The following is a 27,637-nucleotide window of genomic DNA, read 5'->3' on the forward strand; positions in this document are numbered from 1 at the left end:
ATATAAAGTTCGTTCTCTTTGAGAGTAACGTTCACTCGTGTACGGCGTTAGCAACATCTAATGATTGTTCAGCACCTTTAGCACTAACCACACCGGTGTCACATATCTAAAAGCTATGAACACTATAGTTCTCGTTCAGATTGTTTACATACACGTTCATTTGAGCAAAGCGAGGTGCCAAAATATTTGCCACTGACATTTCTCATCACTGCTAAGTGCGCATTGTGAGCGCCTGCGTGGCAGTTGAAGTTTATTGCAGGACTTTTTCCAATAAACGCTTTCTCTAAGCGCTCTTAGAAGTAATAATCTAGCGTCTCGAGCGGCGCTACAGAAAACCACAGCCACGGGAGGGTTATGCGTCAACGCCGGCCGTTGCCTCCTGCCATTTAAGCGACGCCTACCGCAGTCCGTCGCTCTCTCCACGGCGCAGGAGATCAGAAACGAGTAGAGGCCGTCCGCGTCCCTCAGTTTTACAAACGACGCAACAAGGCCCGGCATACGTCGACAATACCCTCCTTCGCTTCTTACAGAGTTGTGCAGAGTTGGCGTCAAGCATCCTTTGCTGCTCCATCCTGCTTTGCACTCGCGTGCACAGACAGCTGCCCGTTTCAGGGACTGCGGGTAACACCGTGTTTATCGTAGTCGTGCTCGCCATTTCTCTGTTCTATGTCTCTATGTGATCTATATTAGAAGACTATATAATATTCACTGTGGAATTTAAAGTGTCCATGATATGGTGTTCAACATACAGCACTTGTTTACTGTAGTCGTCGTCCTAGCAGAGACTTCTAATGCCAGAACAGCGTTGCTCCGCCGGAGTGCGGAAAACACTACGCCTTTCACACGCTTGATATTCCTTAATAATAGTTGTAAAATAAATGGCTTTTTATGCCGTTATAAACAAGTCACGCGTCATTTTGTTTTCTTTTTTTTTACGCATGCCTAAAGCATCCGAACGCATTATTCCAGGGGCGGAGTGCAATATATGTCCGCGTGAGGTCATTGCAAAATAACGAACAAGGAAAAAAATTGCCGACGATTACGCTACTTCCTAATGCAAAACTTCAGCGCAGTTCATAGCTGCTGCGGCTTTTCGATAGACTCCACTAACAGTTCTTGATTGTCATGAAGGAAGCTTTGTGGTCGGCGAAATAGATGGATACATGCTCGACTTCCCGCACCAATGCCTGGTTATTAAAGACGAGGTCTATGCAAGTATTTCACGATGTTGTCACAGCCGTGGGAGGCGTTACGAGCGAAAGGAACGGGATGTTCTCCCTCGAGAGTTCGCTCACCGTTGTCAGCACTAACGCATGCAGCCCACATCTCTCTCTCAGGCCCATATCACTCACGTCGTGCCTGGGCAAGCTTTACGAGCGGGTTGTAACTTTAAGACTGCAAAATTACATGGAAGATAACGACTGCGTACCACATACCATGTTCGGCTTCAGAGCGAAGCTCTCGACGCAGGACGTTCTCCTCCAAATACAAGAAGATGTCCTGCGAAACGTACCTCGGACGGGAGAAAATGTCATAATGGCCCTGGACATCAAAGGGGCATTCGATAACGTCAGCCACGAAGCGATCTTTACGGGCCTAGACAACCTGGATTGCGGACGCAGAATCCACGGCTTCGTCAAAGCCTTCCTGTCCGATAGAACTGTCACCATCGGCATATGAGACCTTCGATCGGACAAAATTTGCACTCCAAACAAGGGAACGCCCCAAGGGTCAGTTATCTCACCCCTACTCTTCAACATAGCTATGATAGGCCTAGCTCGAAAACTAGAGAACATCGAAGGCATCAGACATGCAATGTATGCTGACGATAGAACAGTATGGACAAACACGGGCCGTCTCGGAGAGAAGGAATAAAGGCTACAGCAAGCGGCCTCTTGTGTAGAGCAATACCTTGCAAAAAGAGGACTCGCATGCTCGACCGAGAAATCGGAGCTGCTGAGAGTCTGGAGAGGCAAGCAAAACCGGACCGTCCCAACCAACGAAGACCTAAGACTGAACGTCTGCCTAGAAGGGACGCCCATACCCCAAAAGTCAACAATAAGAATTTTGGGCATGTGGGTTCAATCCAACCTGCGCAGTACTCACACTTTTACTCTGCTCAAAGCAACAACGCTGCAAGTCGCACGCATGATCACCTGCATCACCAACAGGCGACATTGCATGCGTGAAGAGGACACACTAAAACTAGCCAGAAGCCTAGTAGTTAGCCGAATCACGTACAGCTTACCCTACCAGTGCCCCAACAAAAACGAAAAACAACAAGCGGATGCCCTGATACACAAAGCGTATAAGACAGCGCTCCGACTACCACGCAACACGTCTACAGAAAAACTGATGGCCCTGGGATTACATAACACCTTTGAAGAGCTACGAGAGGCGCAGCTTGAGTCTCAAAAACTCAGGCTGTTGCAAACAACGACTAGAAGAGCGCTCCTGCAGAGGCTCGGATACCGCGAGCAGATGCGAGAAATGTCGAGGACACCAACGATCCCCGACGAGCTTCGCGAGACCCTCAAGGTAGCGCCAGTACCAAAAAACATAGATCCCAACCTCCATCGAGGCACAAGAGAAGCCAGGGCCGAATTCCTCGAGAAAACATACGCTCCACAAGCCACGACCGTGTATACAGACGCGTCTTGGAGAGGAGGAGACACCAAAATCGCTGTGGCGGCGGTGGTCGATTCGTCTTTACGCGAAATGACCAGCGTGTCTCTCCGAGGCTGCACAGCTGCAGAGTCCGAGGAAGTAGCTGTTGCTTTAGCGGTGGCGGAGGGCTATAGAACCGGGCGGTCGCCAACAATACTCACGGACTCTCAAACAGCCTTCCGAATTTACATGAATGGCAGGATAGGTCGTCACGCGCTCCGTATACTCCTCGCAGCGAGCGACAGAATTAAAAACCGGGAAGAACAAAACAACAAGATCCCACAAAAAATTGTGTGGGTACCGGGGCACACGGGGCTGGCAGGGAACCTAGAGGCCGACAGGATAGCTCGAGGATACATTACTTTCTGAGCATCCGACGAGACCGCGGAACTCGCGCCAGCACCCAGGGAATACTCGGCCATACTACAAAACTATAGAGGCAGAAGAATGCGATATCCCCCACCGCACAAATCTCTCAGCAGAGAGGAAGCTGGCACTTGGAGACAATTACAAACAGGCTCTTTCCCAAACCTACATACATATACTAAACAAAATGCACCCTACGATATACGCGGACAAATGTCCCTGGTGCGACGAAAAACCTACTCTATACCACATCACATGGGCCTGCCGAAACATAGACGTGGTCCCCAAAATACAAAACCCGAGTGCGGAGTAGTGGGAGACTCTGCTGTCCAGCGACCGCTGTGAAGACCAAAAAGGTCTGGTACAGAGAGCGCAACGGGCGGCAGTCGCCAGCGGAGCCCTGGACTGAGGGAAACCGACCACTGATTAGAGGCGGACGTCTTCGACAGAGAATGCTCCTGGGGGTAGAACCAAGACGTCTCTGAAGATGCCCCCAAACCGCAGGAAAAACCATTAGTGTAAATAAAGTTTTCCCTTCCTTCCTTCCTTGAGGAAAAAAAATTAGGCAGTAACGGTCTTACATATCTTGGTAGACACCCGAGCTAGACCTGGCGCTCGGAGCGGGCGGACGCATCTTATATGCGGTCCGCGATTTTCCGGCGATTTCCCCAGTTTCCGGCTATTTACAGCCACCAATTTTTCACAGGACGGCCCGCCACCCATCCGCCGTCACCTGTGGGACTTTTAACCAGTTTCAGGCGAGTTCCTTCAACTTCACGGCCGATTTGTGGCCACGGCTGACCGCGGGAGCTAGGCCTAAGGGCTCAGCCAGCCTAGTGCGTGCTCTGCTCCCAGCTGTGGCGGCGACGCCCGCTTCGCCTCGACGGCGCTTCCCGGCATTTAAAGATGCAGTACACAGTCACCGGCACGGATGTTACCGCCGCGGAGCTGGCCGATGGCACTTGGACGGCGCTCGAAATGCAACGCCGCTACAGACGCCCGCCACCACCGGCAACGCCGCTGGCCACCACCCAAACGCCCGCAGCCACCACTGTCCTGTCTGACCAACGACCTCGCGTCCGTCCACCTCCGCCGACTAAAAGACGACCACTTCCTCGCCTGCCTACAGAGGACTACAAAATCGTCTTCCGACCGCAAGGTACCGTCGACCTCAACGCCCAGCCAAATTGGCGATGGCCATCTACAACGCCGCCAAGATCGACGGCCGCCTTGCAATCATCGCTGACCAAGTCCGCACCCACCCCACAAACAACACTGTCACCATCAGCACACCGGACAAAGACCGGGCGTTCCTGTATGCTAAAATACAATCTTTAACCATTGACTCGAACGCCATTCTGGTAGCCACGTACGCCCCAGCCCCCGACGACTCCGTGCGAGGAATCATGTACAGAGCCTACAGTCACGAGACCGACGCTGAGATCCTCGCTGAGCTCCAAGCTCGAAACCCCGATCTCCCCGTTGTCGCCGCACGCCGCATGGGCCGCACACGACATTTCGTGGTGACTATCGCTAATGCCAAGCTACCCCGCTACGTGAGGTATCTCGGCTTCACTTTTGAGGTGTTCCCCTACAAAAGCCGTCCGGAGGCATGCTTCAACTGCCGGAATCTAGGCCACAGGGCGGATGTGTGCCCCCACCCGCGACAACCAACCTGCCGACGCTGTGGCGCAGCACATGACCCTCCTCCAGCTGGCTGGCCAACCGCCCACGTGCCAAGCCTCATCTATCGTCTGCAAAGGTACCCACCCTACAGGCAGCAGAAGCTGCAAATACCGGTTCACGTCCTCCACTCGGCCCAAGTCTTCCCCATCGGTCACTGACACCGATACCGGCTCCAACTCGACAAACTCCGGACACCAGTCCCGGTCCCGAGACCGCAACCGCGGCGACCACAACCTACTGCGGGACGGCTCCTTCCCCCCGCTCGGCAGCGACAGCCCTTCCAGCCGCACTCGCAGCCGTTCCACATCCGCCTCACGCAGCTCTCGGGCCAGCTCTCAAGCCCGGCCGGAGATCAAAGCAGCCAAACAAGTTGGATGGAAGACTCCTGCACAAGTCACCGCTTCTCCACCAGATTCACAGGTAAGGCAGCTGGCAGACATGGTCAAGGAACTATATACAGCTACAATTGGCCAAAGCAAATGCCAAAACGCATAGCATAGAATCAGCACAGGCAAACCCCAAATTGCAACCGCAGCAGGTGGCTCACGCTCCCACATCCAACCCCGTAGGTGATCCACGCATGGACACTGAGCAGTCTAAACGCACCAAGCGTAAAGCTTCTCCCCCCTCCTCACAAGCAGACATAGATGCCAAATTGGAGGCAGCTGATACGCGAATGGCCCAATTCGAGGGCGCCCTCCTTCGACTCGCCCCCACCATTCATTGACCGTCTAGTAGAAAGCTGCGCCGCAATGGCAGCCAACATCCAAACCCTTCATGCCAGACTCGATACCCTCACGAATACCCCGATATCCGCAACCCCCTTGAAGTCGACAACCCCTCCTAACTACCCAGCACCGATTATTGTCGCCACATCGGAGAGTGCAACCACGCGCTCACGTGCAGGCGGCATTCTTAAATCACCCGTCGCGCTATCACAGCGCCCCGAACCCTACGGGAAACGCGATGGCTAGCTCCCCCTTCAAAGTTTAACAATGGAACTGCAAGGGCTTCAAGGTGAAGCGGCGAGCCTTGGAGCACACCCTCCAGGCCCAGCCGCACACCTCCCACATCATCGCACTTCAGGAAACCTGCATGGACACGAAACTTACCAGCTACGCTGCATATAACCAACAAACGACACCAGACCAACGGCCCAACACCGCCATCCTGGTCCACCGAAATTTAGCAGCTAATCATATAGACCTTAGTTACCCTGAGATTCCGCACACTTTCGTACAGGTCCTACCGAACAGTCGCCTGAGATCCGGCATATCGATTGGCGACCTGCCAGGCAAAGTGGCATCAGATTCCAGGGCTGCCGCGCAAACCTCGACTGCTAAGTAAATTAGAACGCTCATGAAGAGCGACTTGACATCAAAAGAGAGCATCATGTCACAGTCGTCAAGACGCACGTTTCGAACTTTTTCTATAAAGTCAGCAGAATGTCACACATTGGTGGGGGTTCTTCCGACGAGCGGAGCCAGTATGCGATGCAGGAAGCCGGAGAGCTTGTACTGGGGTGAACGGGTGAAATCTACGATAGGCCTCATTGGAACATCGGTTTTGTGTATCTTAGGAAGGCCATACAACGCCGGAGCTGAGCCATTGTGACATAGTAGCGCGAAGTAGAGGGACTTGTGCTGGGGTGGCACCACGCGAAAGACGTCCGATAGAAGCTTGTGCAACTGTGTCTGTACCTTTGCCGTTGGGTCCTTCTTGAGACGCAGGTAAGTGCTCTGGTCATTCAGCAAGGCCAGCATTTTGCTCTTGTAGTCGACCTTGTCGAGAAGAACAGTGGAATTTCCTTTGTCAGCTGGTAGAATGACCAAATCGGCATTAGCCCGGAGTTGCTTGATTGCATTGCCCTGAGATGAAGAGAGTGTCGAGGAGGCCTGGAGCGGACGCAGCCTCGAAAGAGCGCCGTGCTTCTTCGCGGCGGAAGGGTTCCACCTTGCCGATGGCATTCTCCACCGCGAATACAATTTTCTTTTGTCTGGCGCCGGCGCCACAATGAAGTTTAGGCCCAGGTTGAGTACGGAGGTTTGCGCGGCAGCCCTGGAATCTGATGCCACTTTGCCTGGCAGGACGCCAATCGATGTGCCGGATCTCAGGCGACTCCTGCATTTCTGCCTGAGTAACACTTATTTTACTTTCGACCATGTGTTTTACAAACAAGTTCACGGCACAGCCATGGGTGCTTCAGTTTCTGTTACCGCAGCAAATCTAACAATGGAATGGCTGGAAAGCCGCGCACTAGATTCATTAAGCCCACAACCAAAGATTTTTGTGCGGTACGTCGATGACTGTTTTTCTATTATCAAGAAGGATGCTTTACTTGATTTCACAGCGCATCTGAACAGCATCGAAAGAGCCATCCAGTTCACAGTCGAAAAAGAAGAGAATGGACAGCTTCCATTTTTGGACGTCTTAGTGAAACGAAGCCAATCCGCACTGTCATTCAAAGTGTACAGAAAGAGCACTTATACTGGCCGCTATCTTCACTTTAACTCCCTTCCCCCAGCCTCTCACAAGAGATCAGTGGTTGCCTCGCTTTTTCGTCGAGCAGACCGCATCTGCACTGAGCCAGAGGACGCCAAAGCCGACCGTCAAGGAGTTCGCAAGGACCTCTCCGAATGTGGCTACCCGTTTCCTTTCGTCAACGCTGTGGAACGCAAACTGTTGCGACTCCCACGATCTGGCAGTGGCCCAGCCGCCAAAAAACGTGCACCTGTGCCACATGTGCCCGGGATCAGCGAAACCTTGGCGCGCATCCTGCGATCTTACGACGTCGAGGTGTCACATGTGCGGGCGAAAAAGTTGCGGCAAGCTCTCGTCAACGTAAAAGACTGGCTGCCAAAGGAAAAGTTTCCGGGCGTAGTGTACAGTATACCGTGCAGAGGCTGTCACCATGTGTATGTGGGTGAAAGTAGAAACTTTGTTCAAAGGTTGAAACAACACCAGTATGATGTTGAAAACAAGAAAGCTTCGTCAAATGCACTCGCCGAATATTCTGAAAGCAGGCAGAATGACCTAGATTGGAGCAATGCGCGCATTTTAAAAACAGAAAAGAATCTCAAAAGCCGTCTATATCTGGAATCCTTAATCATTCAGACAACCGAACACACTCTCAATCGCACTCACGGGGCACTTCCTAGTGCATACTCCCGCTGCCTAGGACACATTTTCAAGCATAAATAGCCAGCCTTTGCACGTCTGTACCTTTTTGTGAACAAGGCTCCCGTGTGGGAGCCGAAACGTCGTTTAAAGTATTCATTTTTATTTTGGTCGGTGTTCTGCCTTCTTCTTCATGTACACCCCCGACCAGACGGGTTTCCGTCCAACCCTCGACTTTAACCCTACACGTGTTCAAGCTGCGGCCACCTTACACCCGCCCGCTCAACTAACTTTTTGACGCTTCCTGTCCGCTCGCCCTCTATTCGAGTCCAGACCCTTACCCATAATGACCAGCCGTTATCTTGCCTTCGCATTACATTCCCTGCCCAAGCCCATTTCTTCTTCTTTCCGTGTTGTTCAGTTCTTAGGCGTTAGCCCGCTTTTAACGGCCGACGTAAACAAACGTGGTTGGCTGCGAAGCAACGAAGGTGATGCTCTCAGAAGGACGCGCTTGAGCTCATCGCGTCAGTCGAAGAAACCACCCTGTGCACGTGTGAGTGTGACAGCTGCAAAAAATAAAAGTGCAATTATGACCTTCCTGCTACTGGGTAATAATTGTTATAGTCAAAACTAAGCACTTCAGCAGAATTCATTGTCTAGATGGGTTTAATAACTTACAGTAAACTGCGACGCGTATCCAACCAGAACTTTTTTAATTGAAAAAAAAAAACCGGCGTTTCGGAGAAATCTCGGCTTCTTAATGGGAGTCAGGGGCTGTGGTTTTGCGCCTTTAAATACAGCGCTGCGGAAGAGAGTTATGACATTGACACAGGGGTAAACGGCGGTGACTCAGGGTGCGGGGACCACCACTGGAGTCTTTTTCTGCGTCTGTGCGTTGCCGAGCCCCTGCACGTACACAGGGAGGAGATTTTCCCTTTTGCAGTTGACTTTGGTTGGTTAGAGTATACCAAGATTCGAATAAGAGCCTTTTTCGGCAATTTTTCGGTAATGCAGCACGCCAAGAAGTACATCAAGACAATGCAATGTACCTTGGTGTTCAAGACACACATGGAGTTCACCCAGAAATTCAAGGAAACCAACGTCATGCCCAAGAACCTATGATGACTACGCCCGGTGAACAGACAAAGCGGATGAAATATTATCAACGCAGAGCAACACCTAGTGACTGCGCGAAACGTGAGTGCCGTTTCGTAATTAAGGAGAAAGAAATCGATGCATCCTTCACTCGCCGACAGCTCAAGCACGAGATGCCAAATCCCCTAACATCAATAAAGGTTTTTACCAAAAAAAATTGCATCACCAGAAGGTGACAAGCACCGCACCAAACAGGTAAAGAAGTCGAAACTGCAACACCAGCCCGAAAAAGCTCCACTGGACCATTCTGACCTGGTTGCTAACTTATCCTTCAGAAACCTCACCACCGCCGAAACTTCAGATCCAGCCAAGGTGCGCAAATTCAGCATCCAGGTGAATATACGCCTCTTGCCGAAAATTTTATCTCCACATGAAGCTGGCATTCAGCAAATAGAAACAGGTGTACGAGAAGTCAGGCTCAAAACAATCGGTTACTGAACTCATGCAGGCACACCGAAAAGAAGAGAACCAGATGGAAGGAAAATGCTCAGAGATATCAACAGAAACGCGAACATAGTGATCTACCCAGCGGGCAAGGGCAACACAGCTCTGGATAGACTGCACTACGAAGAGAAGATATTTACTTTACTCAACATTCAAGAATACGAGAAATTGATGAAGGGCCTCACAGCCCACAACAAGTACCCAACCGAAGCTAAATACAACATTGAAAGAAGTCGTCCAAAAAATAACCAGACTGCCGGAACTTCTACTTACATTGTACAGCCTGTCCGAAGTCTAGAAACCTGGGATCCCTCTCCGCCTCACTGCGGACTTCCGGTGCTCCCCCTTCGGCCGTTGTCGAAGTGTCTTCACCTGCTTGTATCTCCAATCACGGGCGAAACAGTGTCTCCGTTCCTCACGTCGGGCATTTCATCGAACTGGTATCTTAGGGTGTCCTATAGATACCGACGAATGCCTTGTCTTCTTTGACGTGGCGTTCCTCTTCACAAATGTGCCCGAAAAGCTTGCAGTGGCCGCTACCCGAGACGCTCTACAACGCGACGACACGCTTAGCGCACGAATCACACTCAGTGTAGGTAAAGTGTGCGGAATCCTGGAATTATGCTTTTAAAACACATATAACTCGTCTAAAGGAGAATCGCAGGCATGTGAAAAGAACATAAATGGGAGCGTTCACCTCTGTCGCTATGAGCAATCTAACTATGGAACATATCGAGAAAGGACCTCTAAGCTGAATTCAACCACAGGCAAATAATTTGCTCGGGTATGCCGACTACTGCTTCTCAGCCATGAAGAGACCCCAAGCGAAAATTTCCTGTGTCATATAAAATAGATTGAAACGGAGCTCATGCTAAATAAAAAAGGAAACACCCTTTCGTTTTGGGCCTTTAGGGCTTTTTTGGCCTTTAGGACTGAAACAATGCGGAGAAAAGAAACAGTATTCAGGACAATACTCCGCCGCGGAGTGGCACAGATGCCTCGGTCCTCTGTCGTTAGCTCAAGTGTCATAGGAAGTTGTGCCCGTGTACGGTATTCCAACCGTAGAAAATAACGAGTAACGCCTGCAAAAAGGTTTCCACAAAATTTTCAAAATAGTTGTGAACTGCAAAACTGCAATAGTAGGATTTATCAAATAAACGCCGTAGGGGCCATAATGTCATTTTTGTTTTGTTTCAGCGACACGCATGACGACCGAAATTCAGGGAGAAAAAATGCTATTTGTGCCAGAGGCAAAATCTGTATGCAGGAAAATGGCGGAAGACGCGTTACCGAGCTGATCTGAAAGATGTTATTGATTGCATCTGCTAGTTCGCATATAAAGAGCCCCATTTCCAGCATAAAGAGCGCTTATTTCGACTGAGGTCAGTGCTATGTATAGCACACTACAAGTAAAAACTTCTAGTCTGCTGTGCAACAAGCTGTGTACAAACCGCTTTAAATATTTATTGTGTCTCATTCAAATCAATGCTCAAATAAAGTAACACCAGTCGTAAAGTTGTTTCCGCTGAAATTCGAGTTCCACGGTTTCACACCTGTTCAAATATGTCACTTCAAATATGTCGGAAACGTTGTTAGGAATCGCATACTTTTCTACTACACATCACTACACGTCACTACACATCACTACACGTGGATTAAACAGTAACTGCACTTCGCGGCTAAACCACAGCTTTTCTCTGCGCCTTTTAACTGACATAACTTTTAAGAGACGTATGTATCAATTTGGCGTTTTACGGCATGTATATTAACGCCTCCAACAAGCCATTACTACCTGAGCACTGTTTTAATTCCTGCAGCACGGTATAAATGTGAAAAAACTGATTAGATAACCCGCCGGAATCACCGTTGTCAGGGAAAAAAAAGCTCTCCTCAGCCGGTTATGTAGGAGATCAAAAGGTGGTGAGTCGACCATGGGAGAAAACGCCGTGCTGTTTCCCTAATATCCGCTATCACAGCACTCTCAGACGCAAGGGTCCTTCGTTTTCAGAAAAGCAGGTCTGTAGAACAGAGCCTTTATTATGGCCGTGCCTGGTCGACTCCGTGACATGCTCGTAAAGGTCATTCAGACAAGGTAGAGTTGCTCGAAAAAGAACACACACAACATAACGTTGGTTCTTTCGTTCTGGTCGCACGGGTTATTATTTTTGCGTGACTTTACCATGTCTGAAAAATTACACCAACCAGCACAGCATGTTCTGCTCAAGTATATTTCTTCACCTGCGGAACAATCTTTACGCGTTTCTTCATCGTAGCCTCATGCGTGCCTTCTTTTCGAACAACTTTACCATGTCTGAATAACTACAACTAAAGAACATTTTCCACTTTTACCTCTCCAAAAGCGATCGAAAGACCCAATGAATTCTTAATGCTGGGCATATAATCGACCCACTGAGCATCACACACGTTGAAGAGACCACCAATTGGAAAGTCATTGTTCGTGGCAAACAGGAAGTCACAAAGGGACATAATTTAATTTAGGATAATCAATATTCAGGAGAGCGTAGTCGCTGTCCATTAATGCGAGGAGATTCGCGCGGCGGCGGTTAGCACGGGCGCTGAGCACACAGGCCTCGCGCTACCTTCATAATCTCCAGGTGGGAATCGCACTCGCATGTGATCGCGTGACCACTTCGGGCGCACACCCGTGACTCGCGCCTCATGCAGTCTTCATCCCAACTGAGTATAGGGCGCGCGGTGGCGAGACACCGCCAACTCATCCAGGCGCTCTCAGGAAGACATCCTAAAATTCGCGAAGTCCTTCACTGAACTTTTACACCGCACTTCGCCAATCGTCCTTGGTGCCCACTTCAACGATAACATCATGAAGCATGCCGAGTCCGTAGTCGACGTAGCATTCGAAACCTTTGCTCTAAAAACAAATATAACGCAGTCGGCATCACTGAACGCGCACGTCGATCTGGAGTTCGTAGGCACTGTATATTAAAGCAATTAGGCCCACAAATATGCATTTCGTGCGTTGTTTCTTTCAACTTGTTTCTCGCGAAGATTCATCGGGGTTAGTCCTACTTTGTTCGCATTTTTTCCTATCAGCATACGGGTGATATTTTATAAGCAGTTTCACTGCTTGCATTCTGCGTTAATAAGTTTTGTATAGTAGCAGATTTATCATTGTTTTTGTTTTTTACCTGATTAACCGATAAGGCTCTAGTACGGCGTTTCCCTGCAGCACGTGTTTCTGTACTTATCTAATGTATACACAATATAGGTACATGAGCAATAAAGTTTCATTTTCGTGTTCTTGGAATTCCAGAAAAGTATGTTTATTGAAATTCCTCAAAGACCCGCTATACAGGATATACGGTACAGCGACGAGTCGCGAGGTGTGGGGAAGGGAGGGAGGAGGTCAAGGGGAAAAACGAACGACAACAAAGATGCGTTATAGAATATCTTGGATACCTGTTAAAATGACTGTATGACATCTTCGCATGGCTTCACATGCAATGCCTCATAGCTAGTATGCTATGGCAGCAATATCTGACGCAAAAAGCTGGTCCACAACCAACCTCATGGGCAACGCACAGTGTAACGACACTCATAGCGCAAACGAGTAGTCAGACACGTGGTGACGCCGAGAGCATTTCGAGTTGCCTGCAGCATCCACTGCCTTCCAGAAGGCGTTGCTTAGAATGCACCAGCTCGGGACTGCTAACTTATCGCACATACAGTCAAGGTAGCAGCTTTGGCGTTTTATTTCTTTCCACCAAAGAGTCATGCTTACAAGCAACACTTGTCGAAACTGGAACAATTAATTGAGCCCCGGACAGATCATCACAGTCTCCAGGTAGAATTTTTTTCTCACTGCATGCGTCTTTATTGCAACACACCTACGTTCATGCACAACAAATCACCAACGCTCATCTCAGGCCGTGGCAACGCCGAATATGTGGCGGTTGTACATGAAAGGAATGTCCAACAAAACTTCCTGCAAGTCTACACGGGCAAAGCCGGCTGACTTGATGACGTCGCCACTGTCCCTGTTCATGTAACAGCCACAAGTGAAGTTCGTGGCGAACGGGGCGAAGAAGTCCTGCAAGAATCTGGCCACGGTGCCCTTCTTGTGTCCCACGTGCTCACAGGACAGCAGCAGTCCGCCCTGCAAAGATGAAGCCCGTAGGTTATTCGGGACGCTGCGCATTCATTCATCGGGAGAGCACTTACAAGATGCATAGCCAGCCACAACGAATATACGTACTGCCTCACCCTGGCTCATTTTGAAGTAATCAGGTGTTGGTCCGCAGAAAACACACGCGCAGCCGAAGCGCAGCTCAAAACTGCAGCGCAAACAACACAAGTTTATTGGAAGGAATAGTCATGCTTAAAAAACGTTGTTTCCCTCTCGCATGCCCCAAAGGCACAAGAACATCAGCCTCGTGTCTCAAGCTTCTCTTCTTGTAATCTTAGGTGAAATCAACGCGAACATACGAGTGCACAAAGTAAATGTCTCTATAGGGCAAGTGCAGTGTCGCAACTGAAACTCTGTAAGGTAGTGTCGTGAGCAATACGGCAGAGAACAAATTTTTTGCACTACAGCTGCGAATTCTGTGGATATTTCTCAGCTAAATTTGTGAATTAATTTTGCATATAAACATACTTTGGAGTAGTATAGTTGCAGTATGACATATTAAGTGTAGTTAGTATAGTTTGCATATTCGGCACCAAAAGGAAAAATAGTATGACAATAGAAAAGACTATGCTTGTCATGGGTAACTTTGTAAGAATCTATAAATGACCTGCGCAAACTTTGTTCCCTCACATGTTGCTCACGCCTTACATAAAGTAATGATGAGTACAAAGCAAAAAGTTATGAAAAGCACAGCAAAAATTCTCTCTATAACATCATATATGGTTCGAAAGGGGGGGTGAAAGTCGTAAGTTCTTTCGGCCCCGATGCCAGCCGCCCACCAAGGGACAAACTTGCCCGGCGCCAAATGCAATACAAGCCAGGTGATCGAGTCTGCGTGTGGATGCCCATTCGCCGCCGTGGACTGAGTGGAAAGCTTCAGCGCCGCCACTTGCAGAATCTTGGTGCCTTTCATTCGTGTGCTATTGCTCTCTGGCGAAGCTGTACCATACAGATTCGGTGCTGTTAAACTGGCATTTAGTGTTCACGCTCTTCCGGGAGAAAAACGTTCAAACAGCTGATGTGTGTTCATCAAAATGATGCGTGAAGTCAATAAAGTGCCCCGATCATTTTCTGCTTATAGCTCACAGGAAGCAATTCGCGAAAGTATGCATCGCAACGACCACAGGAGAGTCGTTGCCTCCGATCGTACTTACTGCGTAGTCAGCCAACAAACACGCAATAATCGACAGCGCAGCGCGTCTTTTGGTCACCAATGCGTGCGCACTGTTTTCACTCAAATGTGGTGTCGAATGAATATGTTAGAGCGCGACTGCTGCTCGCATGCTTTCGAGGATCCTTCGAAGCTTAAGTGTACAGTTCACGACAGCGCACAATGCACCGCCTGCCACATGCTCGTGTCATCGTCGCCGATGTAAGCTGGTGATCACGCTCACGCGATCGGCAGTTTGTTGAACCGTCTGCTGCTGCCCTTGATAGCTTCCCGTAGGTTCATTCGCACCCACAGAGCCTATTTCAATTGTAGGCGCGCGTTACAAACGAAGCGTAGACACATGCGATGCGTCGGAGAGAATCTGCCTTTCGGTAGGGGGCGAGGTATTGCAGCCTTGACGGCAGAATCGACCGATCACGGGTTGGCGGGCTAGTTTCGCTTTCTGGCCGGCTTTTCCGGTCCTTGGAAGTGGCGCCTCTGATTAGTCGGAGAGTTACATTGCAAATGCGTCAAAGAAATGACCTCACCACAGTTCAAGTTCAATTTTCACGGCCGCTTTGAATGTGGGAGCGTATCGGGACTTTCATTTTCGATTTTTCGATTTTCTCAGCAACGGAACCACCTTTTCGTACTGAAAAAAAAAAAACTTCGTTCGTGTTCTCGAGGAATAGTAAGTCCGCCTGCTTAGGATTTTCTTTTAGCTTTAAGTGTTCTACCGTGTCACAGCACCTTAAGATATGAGGTACGCCGTAGTGGAGCGCTCTGGATAATTTTGACCACGTTGGGCTCTTTAACGTGCACTGACATCGCGCAGTACACTGGCCTCTAGCATTTCGCCTCCATCGAAATGCCCGCGTCTTTCGGGTCAACAGCCGAGTGCCATAACCACAGAGCCACCGCGGCGGCTTCAGTCCTGCTCAGTTTTATAGTTCTCTCTAGTGTTCTTTTACGATATGCAGAATACGCATAAGCCACCTAGTTTCCAAGTCTTATAACTGGAACAATGGATCTGTCGATGCATGCTGGGCTGTTTTCGCTGCGTACCAAGTTGACCTTAAAACTGACACCGTAGTGTGCTAAACCACCACAAGCCTCAAGAAGGCGTACATGAAAGCGCTACATTTAGTTTTGATCCAAAGCCATCTAATGAGCCTTGCTAGAAACAGGCCGCAAATTAATTATTTCGGGAGCTAATGCTTCCTGGTTAGAAAACACAGGCTCCACGCTGTAGTGCCTACTCGTTATAAGACTAATTATCAACAAAAAAGCTGAAAGGTCAGTTGCCCTCACAGCATCACAGCCAGCAGTATTGCAATGTGCAAATTCTCCCAAGAGATATGTTACATGCTAGTGGGCGGACAAACACATTTTGGTAGTAGATTTCTTTTCAGAGTTCTCTTGTCAATTGAGCCCCTGCTGCAGTGATGACATAATTGGGATGACTAGAATTGCATATGCGTTTATCATCCAAAAATACACTTGTCCAGCAGCAACGCCACCTGATGTTCCTGGGGGGCACTATCTTCCTGTCACAATACAGTAATTCAGTACAGTTAGGGTGAGCACCATATAATCTGCTCACCCTAAACTGGTGTCTATTTCTTCCCATAATCGCAAAAGTGCCTTCTCTTAATGAAGATGTACAAAAGAAGCATACCTTCAGGAACCATCTCACCACTCCTCGAAAAATAACAATGCGAAAGCACTTCGCCATCTCAGAAGCCACAATAATATTCACAAATATTCCTCGTTCCCTTCAGCTTTCTTTTATTGGAACAAACTGCCATCTACTGTTGTGAACTGTAATTCAGCTGTTTTCTTCGTAGAACATGTTAATAGCCTTGTATTGACATCGTTTCCACCGTTGTGCCACTGTGATTATGAATAATTTTGTATTTGTTTTTGCCACTATTTTTTTCCTTGTTCACCCCACTATTGTCATTTTTCTATCTTGTGTCCACTTCTGCATGGGCCCGAGTAAATAAATAAATATTAAAAGTAAACATAATGTATTAGCCATTCACACTCTGGAATGCTGGAGTACATTCCGCTGCATTATCATATGGGATAATACCCGACCCACCCCACTAATCAACCTTAATTCATCCACTAATCCACCTTCATTCAGTTTCTGGGGAATGCCTACGACCATAATTTTGATTTCACTTCTGCATGGGCCCGTGTAAATAAATAAAACTAAACGTAGTTTCAGTTGTTTTTATAGCAGAATTTCTCAAGTTTGTACTCGTCTCAGGGGAAGACGCTGCCACAGTTTTGCTTTGTTGTTGAGTCATTATTTAGTGAAAGGGAACCCTATTGAAAAAACTCTGCGTGAGTTTGCACGAGAACAGTGATTTTTGTACGATCACGTTCATTTTGCACACGAATGCGCAGAAATTGTGCGTTACCTGTACGCATTCTGTGCGTCCTGTGTGTACATGATCGCGTACTGTGAGCTGAAAGACGTACACGCACACTCTTTGTGTGTAAAAAATCGTGGACTCTCGTGGACAACTCTCTGTGTGTGGACATCTGCGTGCTGAGAGGGGGCTTGCCGAAGCTGTGCGTGCTTATGTGCACACGAGCAAGCTCAGTGAGGCTGCGTGTGGCCATGTGTGCGTTTGCTTGCTTAGTAGCAACTTGTCGAGACTGTAAAGGCCCATTTAGGGTGAAAGCAAAGTTCGAGCATTCAGTTAATGATTACTTCTCAATAATGAGCAATAAGCTCACGTTTTGCTGTTTTATAATTTTCGTCTTGGCGTAAGTACCCATTAATCATTTTCAACTTCAGCAAACAAATAACCAAAAAATTATCTTTTAGTGCAAAATGGCAAGAACTTGTCAACATTGCAAGTTCATTATAAAATAATGTAAAAAACAAGCTTCTAACGACTCTTACAGCATCCTTCAGTTCTTCCTTTAACCAATTCTGAAAGTTACAGATATCTTATAGATGCATGATGAAAGCCATCCAGAGCATTTATGTTGTCGCCCGTCATGCAGACAGCCATATTTCGAAATCAGAAGCAACACAACCATTTGTTGCTTGCACTCGAAAGGAGTCAATCAATGGAATAACTCTGAAAGGGCAACAGTGTCTGTTAGGTGCAACAAACAAGCTTGGGGATATAATCAGGTTCAATCAAACATGACGTGCAGAAAGCGAATTGTGAGCTGTAACAGGAATGTTACGAGGCAATTTCTAAAACCATTTCCAAAGTCATTAGCATAAATTTACATACACGTAAAAAAGCCATGTAAGCCTACATGAAAAGACAGTTTTGAATTCACAGTTGGTGTCAAAAGTTCAGAAATTAGTGCCCTCTCTCAATTTCAGTGACAAATCACAGATCGATTAATTAATTCCCAGTATGGCTCCAGAACAAATCCAATGAATCTCAAATGTGCGAAGTATATATACCACACATGTTGCCTGATTAGCACCAGCATTGCATGATGCATGACGAAGTATCACACTCTTCATTCTTCTTCAATCTGTTTTGAAATTTGCACTACCACAAAGACCATCTGGATGGACTATGATTCCATCATATTGCTGAGAGTCACATTTGGAGACCAAGAGCAACACAACAGTGTGCTGCACATGAGTGGATATAATGCACTGGGACAACTGTGCACAGTAAGGAACGCTTGTAAGGCGTCAGGTATTTGCTTGGGGAATGTAATCAAGTTCAGTCATGTTTCATGTGTAGAAAGGAAGATAAAAGTTGTAGCAGAACTATGAAATCCAACATCCAATACTGAACTTCCCCACGTGATCTACACACACATAAAAAGCACGAAAGGATAAGCTCAGCGGTACTGTTAAGTTTGATGCCCTTTGAGGTTTGACTTGCGCGTCTGTATGCAACCATCAAATACCATCTTGAAGTTACCAGAATGCCCAAAACAACTTTGTTGAACTGTTCTACTCTAAACTGAAATACTTTTCCTGAAAACATTTTTTTTGCAACATGCTGTGTAGCTAATTATAAAATAAAGAAAAGAAGCTGATAAAATTTTCTCATCTCAAACGTACTGATAAGTACACAAATCTGAGTGCTTTCAAGAGAGGTGACGCACCCGGTATTCAGTGTCCAGAAGCATACATAATGCTGCAGAATCCTATAGCAAGAAAATTTCTTTTAGTTGACAAATGGCTACGTCTGGTCACAAAGTCAATACCAAGTAAGGCGCATATCCTAACCTGCAGTTACATGAAGCTGCACGTGCTTCATAGGCTGTAACTCCGCCAATAACTGCTACATATTTCCCACCTCTAGCACGAGTGCGGAATCAATATACAGCATGGAAACAGCAGTTTTGTTGCTTTAGCTTCTTTACTATGCTGTTTAGGCAAGAGACGAGTTGAAATATTTGCATGGGCAGTTCTAGATTGAAGTAACGTAAAAAACATCCGCACTCCTTTCTGCTGAAGCGACTGGTGGACCACTTTTGCATGTCGCATCTCGTATGACTTGCTAAGGGTCCAGACTGACACACGCACTTCGTCAAACCTTCACAGAAAACACTCTTCGCTTTTGCTATAAGCTCCGGCCACAGGCAGTAAGTGTCCCGTCACCGTTCACATCGCAAAAGAAGGCAGCGCTCGCAGGCGGTCAGTTTGAGCTGACAGCGACAGGCGTTGCAGGCACACCGCCGACTAAGTTTCCAAGGAAGCCACACTGTAGAAGGGCGCCGTCTTGTAATCGAAACACACCACAGAAACAATGGCCACTGTCGCTGCTTATGAGCCAGGCATTTTTGCAACGAAGTTAGCAGAGCAATAGGCCGAAAGGTTCGACTCATCAAACGACGGCACCGCACTGCTGACCTCATTATCGTTGTCGACCAGACAACCATAACACATATGCCCCGACGGATCGCTTAATTGGGAGCTGCTACTACTCTTGGATGAGAGCGCGCCCACCGGCAGCACACACCGGTAATCCTTCTTCTTTTGCGATTCCAGCACAGTAACAGCGGCGCACAAGACCGCCCAGCAGCAGCACGAGAAAACAAGCGAAGCTCACAGCGGTGATCTCAGAAACCATGCAGCATGTCGGATAGGCTTTGGATTTGACGCGCTAGACCATGCCCACTCACGCACGCACGCACGCACGCACGCATGTACCGACACGCATATTCATGCGTCCACGCGTCACAAATTTCTCAAGTTTTTAATGCTAATATGTGCACAAGAACTTAATTATTTTTGTAACGAAAGTTTCATTTGGTTTTAATCCTTTGCTATCGCACTGCCCAAAAGCATAGAGCCCGAAAGAGACGACCTGGAGGAATGCCTGGAGGCGATGCCTTTCTAAACGGGCCGAAGGAAGCCGGAACTGGCCGAAGCGCTAGCCAACGAACGCAGCGTCTGGGAAGGGACAGCATGGCGGACAGCGTTGCTACGTTTGTCGTGGTCGGTCGTGGTCCTCCTTTGTGGTGCCGAGGGCGTGAACCATCGCTGGAATGAGCATTTGTCACTCTTCCGATATGTGATGTGCCGACAGCAGTGAAATTCGCTAAACCTGTGTTTATAGCGTGCGTCAGCGGGCTCGACGGATAGCGCGTCGTCCTTTGCGCGCCTTCACTGGAAACGCTATGCTGACGGCGGGGCTCATTTCCTCCATGGCGGAGCAGCTGGTGGGAGACCACTACCCGGGTGACATCTCGCATCTTGGGGGTAAGTTAATTTTCTTCGAACCTGTTCATTATTTCAAAGCCTTTGCGCACAACTGGCCACGTCAACACAGCTAGTACAGAGACGCGAAGACGCAGTGCCTATCGCGGCAGCACGCAGCGCTGAAAGGTTGTTTGCTGGCGGCACACGGGCATGAATGCGCGTGTAGTGTCAGTGGTCACACGGTCATGGTCAGTATGCCATGCAAATATGCACAGCTGATCCGATCGCGGGGTGCACGATATCGGCGCCGTACTGCCGCCGTACTGCCATTCATCTCTCGCCGAGAATGGAATATGTGCCCGCGAATAGATCTTCGGCCCGGGCTTTGCATTCTCGCCGCATGTTACGCTGTAATTGAAGTAACAGCGCTCGAGCAGTATAACTACGTAGACTGCGATTCAGCTGTATGCCTTAGGATTGAGCTTCCTCCTCTTTCACTTGTATTTCACTTGTACTTTTATAAATTGTGTATTTAAGGTACGAAGCTCCGTATGATCCAGCTGCGATCGTACTTATAGCCGAGCCAGTGTAGTCGAGCCTTGAATAGCAGAACGGTGAGATAAAAACAAATTGCTCTGAAGTTTTTCGCCTCTATTTTGGCATTCGCTTTTTCATACTTTGGCTCGGAGCTGAAATGGTACAAACAACTGCAAAATGCACACAGGTGCCCTAGCTCCATTTGGCCTAAATCCCGAAGTTGCAGTGAAATTTAAGGGTAATTGAGCCTTTAATATGTACGAAGAATAAACTTAATTGTTTCATGATTATAACCAATGGCGCAAATAAATCTGACTTTGACTTAAATATGCTGAGGTACCTCTCCAATACCTTATTTGATGTTAAAGGAAAAAGTGTGGTTTTTCTGCAATTGGCACTATTAATTCATCATACCTGTGAGAATGTGAAATCAGTGCTAATCATGCCAGATTTCAAATTGAGGGACGCATGCAGAATTTGAAGCAAACCAGCCTTCTACTGAAAATATCGTTCTGCTGTGGTCTGTTCTTTTGAATGGTGGCATGTATTGTAGAAACGATGCTGGATATCGATATGCAAGTGATGTCTCGTCTGAGGCTAGCTTGTGAATGACTGCCGTGGTTATGAATTTCTTGTTGCCTGGCCCACTTCGAAATGTGGTTAAACAGTCGTGTTCCATTCTGCGACCGGCTCCTTTTTGTGCCTTGCATTTTGCCTTACATGCTTGATTCTAGTCCATTTTTTGCACTGTGCTGCTGTTAAATGTGTCTTTTTACCTTGCAGCAAGCTCCACATAGCCTTACCAGCAATGCCTCTTCCAAGCTCTCCAGTATAGCTGTGCCAGCCTTTCACTTGGTGCTAGGATGCCCAGCAAGCAAGCAGGCTTTTGAGGTAAGCACTGAAGACATCTTCCGACACAAGTAGCTTTTATTTTCCTAGTCCACTGCTACTTGTGTGACCCCTCGTTATGTTGATTTTTGCAAGTTAGGTTGCCTATTAAGGGCTCTCTTTTGTTTTTCACCTGCTGCTGTGGCCTACTGCATTGGTGTTCGGCTACTGAGCCCAAAGACGCGGGATTGAATTGTGGTGGCTTCGTTTCGACAAGGCGAAATGCATATTTGCTCGTGTGTTATGCAATGTCAGTGCATGTTAAAGAATCTTTGGTGGTCGAAATTTATGCACAGCCCTCCTCTATGAATGGAGCTATTGTTCAACTTTGAGGCATTAAAAGGACACTGATGGCAAGCTGAAGTTGACCTGTGATGATGAAGTTCCGCATCCTAACCACAAAGACGACACTTTTTCTGAAAGTGGAGCTTTATAAGCCAGAGAAAGCAAAATATACAATTGTCATCAGCACTGGCTGATATCGGAAATAAATTGCGATGCGCTGACTCCGTTTTTTTTGGCACAGATTCCAGAGGCTAGGCTGAACTGCCATTCACCTCAGAACGGTTATCATGGAGTCCTTTGTGTAGACTTCATGAGTTCAAATCGAGTGTCGGGAAAATTTTTAAATGTAATTTTTGCGCCAATCATTGTGTTGATGGCCTTTGCGCTGCTGTTAAAACCCGGGATAGCAGTATGGTATCCCATAAAACTAGGTTCAGGACTTGCAGGAAGTGGTTTATCACATTCCGCTAGCTTGTGCAAGAAACTACTTCAGGGATATGTGCAGGTGTCTTTAATGTGTTCCTGAGTGAGCACTAACTCGTTAGGGGGAAGGCAGCTTCTAATCTGGCACTACAGTGCCAATGTCGTGAGTGTAAATCATAAGATGACCCATCAGTGTGTACGCCTGATTTCTGTGACACTTCAGTGGTGTATAGAAGTGGTAAACAAATCTGTAAGGTATTTGATGCATATCTCCAAGGCAATGGCTGTATGAGTAGCGAAGCCATTAGTCAATCTTCAACGGAAAGAATTTTCTCTTTTAGATGACGTGCTTGTATATCAGTGACAGTTATTTGTTGTCCTGCCTTTCGCTGGTGTGGGTCATGTGTGGCGCATCTTCATGCGAGCCTTCTTTTCCTTCACAAAAAATTCAATTGATAGTACAACCTGTTTTCTTCTCTTTTCCTGTGTTGCATCTTTTGGCTGGTTTTAAATCTGTAACTGAGCTCAGACCGTGATAATTACAGCCGGAAAACAGGGCTACTGAATGTGAGCTTGGCATACATGCGTACTGTATGTGTGAAAGTGCAGTTTACAATATTCAGAAATGCTTGATAGCCTTACAAGAATCTAAAATTTTGTTGGTATTCCTATTTGTTCTCTGTTCAAGTGTCGAGAGTTTTTCCGCTTCATCGTGTGATTAGAGCCACTTTGGTACTTAAGCTGAAATCTTTTCTTTAGCCTGCATGTTTCTCACTTTTGGGACAGAAATGTGGAGGCTAATTAAAAGAGTTCAGCTTAAAAGAGTATAGACACCTAATCTTGGTGGCATGTTTTCTTCTCTATAATGCTGCGGAAGACACTACTATGCATGAATCACCATCTGGTATTCGCGTGAGACCGCTGAATAATTTATAATCAACTTTTTCTGCCATCCTGTTTCGGTGAACAATTTGACTATGGCTATGACATCAAAGAGAGGTTATAGGTCACGTGAGGCGTGGTAAAACTGCACTTATAATCGCTGCTTCATCATTTTAATTCGCTACAGCGCTGACACCAGCATTCCTTAAGAGCCAGAAGTACCAATTGTATTGCAGTTTTTCATGCCTCACGTGACCAATAACCTCGCTTTGACGTCACAGCCATCATTCAGCTGTCGAAACCAAAACAAATACAGCAGGAGAAAGAAATTTGATTATAAATTATTTAGCGGTCATAGGAGGATGCCATGTGGTAATTCATGTATAATACTTTATGCCTTATTACAAAAAAAAAACACATGCCAAACAATAAGGACAGCAAAGTGTGCTATGGAAAGAAAAATGATAAGTCTAACATTACGAGACCAAAAGGGGGCGGAGTGGGTGAGGGAACAAACGCGGGTTAATGACATGCTACTTGAAATTAAGAGGAAGAAATGGGCCTGGGCGGGGCTTGTAATGGGAAGACAACATAACCGCTGGTCCTTAAGGGTAATGGAGTGGATTCCAAAAGAATGCAAGCATAGCAGGGGGCGGCAGAAACTTAGATGGGCGGATGAGGTTAAGAAGTGTACGGGGATATGGTGGCCACACCTAGCAAAGGACTGGGTTAATGTGGAGACATGGGTGAGTCCTTTGCCTTGCAGTGGGCCTAGTCAGGCTGATGATGATGGTATGTGTCGCACCTGCTGCTTTGTGCTATCAGCTGGCCCATGCTTGGCCGACCAGACTAGCCAAATTTGTGATGTGGGTTTTCTATTGCACCTGCATTTGTGTACACAGGACTTGAATGGTAGCAGGCGATCCTGTGCATGTGTTCACGCCGCAGCACACATGACCCACACTGAAAGCTTCTCTGCCTTTAGTAAGACAGCTGCATCAGTCTGGGGCATAACGTATCTCAGTGCTAGAGTATGAGCAAATTGCTCTCGAATCTTAATCTGGTATCAGGTAGCATAGCGCAAAAGAAGGCTAGCGCGGCTGCCTAATATTCTCTTGGGCAGCTGTGTTGGATTTTCAGTGCCTGTTAGTGTAATCCGTGAAAGTTCACTGTAAACCATTCGTTTCGATGTAAATTAGGAAGTCCTTAGAGCCCTGTACTTTTTAATGATAACAAGGTATTGCAGTAATTCAATTGTACCTGTTCTCTTTCAACACAGTAAAGTGCTGCTGGGTCGAGTTCACAGTTTTACTTTGTAGGTGTGCTCAGGCTGTCATCATCATCATCAGCAGCAGCAGCAGCAGCCTGACTACACGCACTGCAGGGCAAAACCTCTCCCATGTCTCTCCAATTAACCCTGTCCTCTGCCAATTGTGGCCACCGTATCCCCGCAAACTTCTTAATCTCATCCGCCCACCTAATTTTCTGCCGCCCCCTGCTACATTTACCTTCTCATGGAATCCACTCTGTTACCCTCAAGGACCAGCGGTTGTCTTGCCTGCGCCTTACATTCCCTGCCCGAGCCCATTTCTTCCTTTTGATTTCAAATAGGATTTCATTAACCCGCGTTTTTTCCCTCACCCACTCCGCCCGCTTCCGATCTCTTAACGTTACACCTATCATTTTTCTTTCCATAGCTCGCTGCGTTGTCCTTGAAATAAGCTGAACCCTCATTGTTAGCCTCCACATTTCTGCCCCATAGGTGAGTACCAGTAAGATACAGCTGTGTTAGACTTTTCTCTTGGGGGATATTGGCAACTGGCTTTCACGATCTGAGAGAACCTGCCATATGCGCTCCACCCCGTTCTTATTATTCTAGTTATTTCCCTCTCATGATCCGGATCAGCGGTCACTACCTGCACTAAGTATACATATCCTCTTACTACTTCTAGCACCTCGCTACCAATTGTGAACTGCTGTTCCCTTGCTAGGCTGTTGAGCATTACTTTGGTTTTCTACGTGTTCATTTCTAGCCCCACAATTCTGCTCTGCCTGTCTAACTCATTCATCATGCTTTGCAGTTCATATCCTGAGTGGCTTAGCCAGGCAATGCCATCAGGGAATCTCAAATTACTTAGGTATTCTCCAGTAACTCTTCTCCCCAACTGTTCCCATTTCAGGCCCCGGAATACCTCCTGTAAACAGGCAGTGAATAGCATTGGTGAAATCGTGTCTCCCTGCCTGACACCTTGCCTTATTGGAATTTTATTGCTGACCTTATGGAGAACTATGGTAGCTGTGCAGTCGTTATAAATATCTTCCAATATTTTCACATAACACTCTTCTACACCCTGATTCCACAATGCCTGCATGACAGCTGTGGTTCCACCGAGTCAATTGCTGTCTGGTAGTCAATGAAGGCTATATATTGGGGTTGGTTGTATTCTGCCCATTTCTCTATCACCTGATTGATTGCATGAATGTGGTCTCTTGTTGAGTATCCTTTATGAAAGCCTGCCTGATCATTTGATTGATTGAATTCGAAGGTTGTCCTGAGTCTATTAGTGATTACCTTAGTAAATACCTTGTAGACAATGGATAGTAAGCTGATCGGTCTGTAAATCTTCAAGTCCTTGACATCTTCTTTCTTATGAATTAAAATAATGTTCGCATTCTTTCAAGCTCCTGATACGCTCGTGGTCACGAGGCAAGCGTATGCAGGGTGGCTAGTTTCTCTAGCATAATCTCTCCTCCATCCTTCAACAAATCTGCTGTTACCTGATCCTCACCAGCTGCTTTACCCCTTTGCATTGCTCCTGAGGCTTTCTTTACTTCCTCCCTCGTTACTGGCTGGTGTCCCATTGCTGTGCTCTACTGCCTCTCTCTGTAACCTTCTGATTACATTCACTACTGTAGAGATTTGTGTAGAACTCTTCGGCTACTTTAACTATCTTATCCATATTGCTTATGACATTGCCCTCTTTGTCTTTCAGCGCATACATCTGGTTTTTACCAGTGATTAGTTTTCTCTTCACTGATTTTAGGCTACCTCCATGCTTTAGAGCATGCTAGGTTTTCTCCATGTTAAACTTTCTTATGTTGGCTACCTTGCACTTATAATTAACTTCGATAGCTCTCCTAGTCCTATTCTATCTCTGAAGTTAGACGTCCTGATGCTTTGGCGTTTCTTCATCAGATCTTTCGTCTCCTGAGATAGCTTGCAGGTATCCTCTCGAATGATCTGACCACATACTTCTGCAGCATGCTGCAATGAATTTAAATATGTATTTAAAGATAACAGTTAAGGTGGGAGATTGAGCTTTGAGATTTGCACTTCAACTCGGGAGTTATGCCGCTGCTACACAGAATACTTGATCGCCGTAGAGATATTTCATCATCTCGCACCAAACTGCTGTGGAGCCACTGTCACAGTTGATAATTTTGCTGGGAAGCTGTTGTAGCACTCACGCAGTTTTGAAAAGGTGGTATTCATTGTTTTTGTGCTATTGGCAACAGTGATAATACGCTTGCTGCAGTGTTTTGTGGCCAGCCTTCTTTTTTTTCAGTGAAATAAGTTGTACATTTCATGTTGAGTATTCTTTCAGCGATTAAATTGCTTTGATTTTATTCCTTAGTGTAAGTTGTGAGTGCTCCATGTCTGAGTGCAAATTTCTACCACTGAAAAGCCTTCAAAATCTTGATATATGTCCACACTGTTCTAGGGACTCTGTGGCTATTGGAAATGCCCATTTAGCTGCATTCAAGTGCCACTGAGTTGATGGCCATTTGAAAGCCTTCAAAATGCCTGTGTGACACGGTTATTAGATTTTGTGCAGGTTTGATGCTGAGCAGCCTGCGTGCTTGAGTCGGGTTTTCCAATGTCTGTATTTCAAACCTGATACTTTTCGAAATCATCATTAGTTCATTAATGGAAGAACTACTTGTGCCCTTTTCTGGAATTTCGAGAAAACAAATTAACTGAATTTTTTTGCATATACTGCTACCTTTTTGCAGGTGCTGCATAGTGAGAACCTGGATCAAGACGCCAACCTGCTGGACTTGGAGAAGCTGAAGAAATTGTTTAGCCACTGTGTGGCACCCGTCATGAGGGATGTGGCATTAATAAAGCCAGTTAAGGTGACCTTATCTATGTCCTTTTGCAAGCATGCTACACACATGAGAGTCATCCCACGAAGCACCATTGCTGCAAAGCTTGTTATCTCAC

General features: G+C 47.0%; 1 protein-coding gene and 1 long non-coding RNA gene across 2 annotated transcripts in view; one reads left to right on the top strand and one right to left on the bottom strand.

The window, feature by feature from the left end:
* Positions 1-12,888: 12,888 nt before the first annotated feature.
* Positions 12,889-27,637, bottom strand: part of LOC149325529 (thiol S-methyltransferase TMT1B-like) — an 80,350-nt gene continuing 65,601 nt past the window's right edge. Inside the window, exon 4 of the mRNA XM_089563762.1 lies at positions 12,889-13,570. Within this exon, the coding sequence (XP_089419888.1) occupies positions 13,337-13,570 (234 nt within the window). The 3' untranslated portion in view covers positions 12,889-13,336. The remainder of the gene's footprint in view (positions 13,571-27,637) is intronic.
* Positions 19,837-27,553, top strand: LOC149325530 (uncharacterized). The gene is made up of 3 exons (XR_016286216.1): positions 19,837-20,457; positions 21,718-21,825; positions 27,427-27,553. It is a non-coding gene; the product is annotated as an uncharacterized LOC149325530 (long non-coding RNA).

This window comes from Amblyomma mixtum, chromosome 10 (assembly GCF_055824585.1).
Source record: "Amblyomma mixtum isolate Tamu chromosome 10, ASM5582458v1, whole genome shotgun sequence".
NCBI lineage: Eukaryota > Metazoa > Arthropoda > Arachnida > Ixodida > Ixodidae > Amblyomma > Amblyomma mixtum.